The following is a 5,569-nucleotide window of genomic DNA, read 5'->3' on the forward strand; positions in this document are numbered from 1 at the left end:
GCCTCTAAAAATCAAACAAAGAAACTTTAACCATGTCTATTTAGAAAACTGGTAAAATGAAAACCTCTTTAAATTATACAAAGGAACTCAATCTCCGTTAAGACCTCATTCAACCAGGATTCGCTGTTTACCTCGCCATAGCAAGCAATATCCTTCATTAACCTTATCTATTGCATCAGCAGTTCAAGACAAAGAATAATTCAATATAGCTCTTACTTTAAGATCTCAGTAATAGAACCTCTTTGAATACTTTCACGAATTAGCTAGCCATCAACTGCCAACCATTTTATCATACCATACACAGCAAGAAGAACCACCACAGGATTCTGTACCCCGCCGCAATGCTGCTTAGCTTATAACCCTCGCACGGCACAGCACAGGCATAAAATTTGCATTCGCAAGTGAACATCAGGGCCAGCTTTCAATTACAAAACGTATTTTATTATTAAACTGATTCATGGGTATTAGCTCAGCATTAAAACATTCAACCATGCTTCATCTAAACTTATTAAATGAAGCAAGCTTATGTTAACATCGGTGAAGGGTTAAATGAATACAAAAATGGTTTGATTTTTTTTATTTTTCTCACAACATTTATCACAGAGTAGAGATAACATTTCAATAGAAAATTCCTGTACCAGTAGATCAAATCGAAGATGAAATCACACTAAACTAAAGTAAACTGTATCAAAATTACAATTTCCAAAATAGAATACCTAATTTAAAATCGATTTTATCAAAATTTATTTTGTTAAGACCTGTAAATAGTGTAAAAATATAAATAGACGATAATTTGATAAAATTGAACTAAACAATAGATTAATGTAGGCAAGTAAAAATCGATCTTGTCAGGATACCTTGAGCTGTTACCCTACAACTAAAACGAATTTTGAATCAAATTTCGATGTTAATTGACGTTACACAATAATGATCCAAATGACCGAAAAGCACACATAAAACAAAATACATCGAGACATTTAGAAACACATGTTGGTGCATGTGTTTACAGCTTGGGGGCCCCGGCGTCGCCGGCCGCCTTGCCGATGGGGATGGCGTCGGGCACGTCGTCGCGCTTGGCGCGCCCCTCGGGCCCGGGCTTGCCGCCGGGCTCGCCGGACTCGCCGCCCACGGGATTGCCGTCGCCGTCGGCCTTGCCCAAGCCGTTGGCGGCCTTCTTAGCCTCCGCCTCGACGTTGTCGACAATCGCGCACAGTTCCTCTACCAGTACCGTCTCCTCGTCGTCATGTACGTCTTGTACGGGGGCCGAAGCCATGGCCACCACGAGCCCTACTTTGCTCTTCTTCTTGCCTCGGCGCTCAGCCTTCTTCTCCATCTTTCCCCCAGCTTTCCCACCAGCAGAACCGTCGCGCTCTGTAACATAGTGCAAAAAAAATTAAAATCATGAAAAAATAATCATCTTCGCTTATTAGGGGAATTTAAACGCCACTTAGAATTTTCGAGTGATAAGAGATTCAATTCGCTTTTACATATAATATAGCATTTCAATATTCGCTAGGAATGCTATGAAATTGCTTAAAATAAGAAATATTTAGTGATAAACGAGCAAAACCACACCCTCAACATAGTCGGCCATTTTGATGTGCCTTGGACATGATTGGGGCATATACATATTCTTACAAAAAAACATGATTTTCATTGAAATTTTACGTACACGCAAGATATGTTCGCTTACCAGACATGGTGATCAGGAATTCAGCAAAAGTTGAAACTCAGGAATTGGTCAGGCACGGGATCGGCAGCGAACGTCCTCACTCGACCGCTCCAGACTCCAAAGTAATATTGACTGGGGTACTAGTCACGAGCCTGCGACGCATCTATTACAAGCACACACCGAATTTACTAAACAAATCAACTAATTTATTTAAATCACGATACAAATAATTTATTAAGCTTACGAAAAATGCGAACGGTTTTTTTAATGTGTTTACTATATTTGTACTAGGATATTCAAATGTTAAAATCGGACCCTCGATTCGATTGTATGGAAAAGCGGTCAAAGAGTAGACATAATTTATTGCTGTGATGAGTAGCGCCCGTGTCACAGAAACATCCCCTAGCGGTCGTTCATACATTAAGGGCTTAAGCAACACTTTGTTTGTTTGCTAACGTATTGTAGAAAGTATAAAAGTTATTCACAAATAATTGTGTCTGAGTTTATATTTCAACAAATGATTTTCTATGAAATGGTGTTTATAAATAGACGGGTCTACAACAGTTAACCAATTTTGTATTTTTAATTTGTTTTATTTCGGCATCGGTTCGACTTATTAAGATGTTATGACCGATTCAAGGTCTCATAGTTCGTTAAAGCAGTCAAAGGTTGCTTTCAGGTTAAATCTGTATAGATCATGGGTCATTTGAATACTTATAAATGAATTATAATCTTGAAAATACCGCCATTTTCACCCCTTTTAGACCTTTCATAATTCGACCTCGCTAGGGAACTGGTTTTCGTGTTAGAAACCGCATCTAAATAGATGTATCCGTTAGAGAGCTACGGAGCACCTAAAAAGTTACAGTCGACAGATTTTGATACAGTTATTTGGCTTTATAGCATGGGCGACCTTTCACGCTATCGAAAGGCGATTGACGTCTGCCTGAACAGCTCATATATCACGACCACAACCTCTCTCAAGATAGAGTAGAGCTTGATGAACAAGAAGTAGACAATCTTAGGGATAATGGTTTTCTTAGCCACGGCACAAGTGATAGTGTTTTAGAACAATAATATGCGGTGCATATAGCTTCATTTTAATATACCTAACTTCGACTTAACAATGATAATAATTCCATGAATATTAAATAATGTGGCGAATTCTCGGATTACTTTCGTTATCTTAAGCTACTTATTACACGCTTAACGTTTGACTGGTTCCACATGGCCCAGCATAGAGAATCGCTTAAGGGTTAAGCCTTTGCCCGGCAGTCTGACTTACCTAGTAGGCTAACAATTGTTTCTCTATTTTATAACAAATCCTTAAAAGTTTTGCAGGGTCTTTTCATTTAATAATTGATTACGACACAATAAAAACAACCCGTAATCAAATAAAAATCGCTTCGCTCTCTTGTTTCAAACTTAATGTTCCCACAAACACAGCGGACATGCTTATAACATGACATATTCGCGTCGCTTAGTCATAAAACCTCCATATTTACTCCCATGTTCGACATGTTTAACGTGCCCTCTCTGTCAATAAATCTTGATCTAGGACGCTTAGCAGAACCCCTTTAGTTTGCACCCTTACTAAACTGGGTGGCGACACCGTCGGCTTTTCCCAACATTATGTTAAACAAGGTTATTTTATTCATTGAATTATTATTATTTATTATAATGATTAATTGATAGAGTACTTCAAATTACGTATGATGGTTATTTTGTCTCAGTTCAGACCCAAATAGAAAAGCTGTATTTCCCTGAAATAATTTTGTTTGAACAAACTTTGAAAAAGTGCCTAATTTTCAATTATTAACTATAATATTTGTTTCACAAGCTTAATCTATACTCAACGATATCATAACACACAAAACATAGAACAAAATCTTCTTTATTTTGTCATGAAACCAACTTGAAAGTAGTTTCAACAATGTTAAAAAAACTTAGATATTTAAAAACTTACAAATAAACAATTTTATAAATGACCTTACTCTACAGTCAACAATATATTTATCAAATGCTTTTCACTTTAAAATCCACAATCAGTACTTATTTAAGACATAAATTTGATGATTTATCTACCATGCACATAACTAGTTAAAAAACTTATAGGCCTACTCATTTCAGCCCAGATTTCTTCCTGAACTCCAAGGCATTTAGTTAAACATGTACATAAGATGAAGAGTATTTAATAAACTTACCAAATTACTTTTAAAACAATTCATCTTACAAATATTTTAGTCTAAAAGTGACTGAGTCTATGACGTTAAAAATCTTGTTTAAAATTATAAGAATTAATTTTTTTATGTTGTCTAGTTATAGTAGAGGATACAAAAAAATAAATCGAATGCAATAGAAGTATATTTGTTGTGCAAATTATTATATTTCCTTTGCTATTCTGTGTTAAGAAAACTTCACTGAATTATGTCTGTTTATGCAAAAATGGTAGAAACTTATCAAGAATAGAGGTTCTATCTATACAGGTTTCTTTTGCATTACTTCAATAGATTGTAAGTAATGTTTCCAAGATGTAAATGTAAAATGTTAGAAGCTTATTGTAATCAAAAAGCTTAAAAACATTTTTGCATAGCAATACCTTTCCTTCTGGTATTTCAAATCCTTATTCACTCAGATTGGACTTGTTTGTGTCCCTGTTTTCTTCTACAATTAGAATTTAAAAGCTTAATTAATACCCGTATAAGTGAGAGAGTTTTTTGGAGAGTAAATATCTCTTCTTAGTATTTCATGGTTGGTTTACAACATGGTGTTAGAATTATTACTTATAGGCCTCTGACTCTTCTTCGTTTAGGATATAAATTAACCTTTAGACTACCCATAAACCTTCCTTCTTTGAACATGCATGTTGACTTGTCCTTTTGGGGAAATAAGTAAACTAAAGATCTTTTTAAGCTGATAAATAATTCTAAGTCCCTTGAGATACCTGTTTCACTGTTAAAACTACACTGTAATTTATTATAACCTTCTTCTAAACCCTACTAAGTGGTAGGCACTTGAATATAAAGATATGAAACCTGAAAAAACAAAACCTCTTATGGTCAGACCTGAATCTCTTGCTACTTTATGTTTTCTTCTACCTCGGACTTAAATCCATCATGTGAACAAATGAAAACCACTTTAATAAAACCTGAGTATACCATGTGTGTTACTTAGATCCAAGACAAATCCAGCAACCTTAATCAAAGGCAGTGTACCTAGTTGAAAAGATTTAAAATAAAAAGAGAATCCCAAATAAACTTGTCAATGTTGCAATTATAATTGCCAAACACAGAAAATTATGTAGGTATTGATATAAAGGACTATAACCTTTTGTGAAGATAAATATCTGGTTTAATATGGCTCAGGAGAATTTATATAGGTACAGAATTGACTATTACAATACACTTATATTGAGTAGACAAAACATGACTATTAGTTGAGGAAACACTAGTTACTCTTTTGTTTTTTGCCGTGGAAAGGTTTCTTGTTTAGATCTCACTATATAAGGATATTTTTATTTGAAAATACTGATAAAAGGAGTAGGTGAAAAACCGTTAGAAATTTATTCAACTTGCTCTGTTTTCAAATGTCATTATAAAGCTTAGCTTTAGTATAGGAAGATCACTTACAAACCAAATAAGTAACTAACACTACATGTATTTAAAACCTCCTTCTGAAACCTACTTAGTGCTGGGATAGTAGGCAACAACACAAAAGGTTCCAGGTAGAAAGATATGAGTATGACATACTCAATTTAAGTTATTGAAATAATTAACACAATTGTCTACTTGAGTAAGCATAAAACCAAGGCTTATTTTTAATAGTTTATCACCAAGAAATAATGTTATATTGTCAACATCCATGTTTGTGTGACATTTGGTAGCTGTTATCCCTTTA

The 5,569-nt window shown here is 34.8% G+C and overlaps 1 protein-coding gene across 1 annotated transcript; it reads right to left on the reverse strand.

Moving 5' to 3' along the window:
* Positions 1-562: 562 nt before the first annotated feature.
* LOC113508341 lies at positions 563-2,133 on the reverse strand. The gene is made up of 2 exons (XM_026891320.1): positions 1,694-2,133; positions 563-1,371 (listed from the first exon to the last, which is right to left on the reverse strand). The coding sequence occupies exons 1-2, from the start codon at positions 1,698-1,700 to the stop codon at positions 1,004-1,006; spliced, it is 375 nt and encodes a 124-aa protein (XP_026747121.1). The 5' UTR covers positions 1,701-2,133; the 3' UTR covers positions 563-1,003.
* Positions 2,134-5,569: the final 3,436 nt, after the last annotated feature.

The sequence above is a fragment of the Trichoplusia ni genome, chromosome 1 (assembly GCF_003590095.1).
Source record: "Trichoplusia ni isolate ovarian cell line Hi5 chromosome 1, tn1, whole genome shotgun sequence".
Classification (NCBI taxonomy): Eukaryota; Metazoa; Arthropoda; class Insecta; order Lepidoptera; family Noctuidae; genus Trichoplusia; species Trichoplusia ni.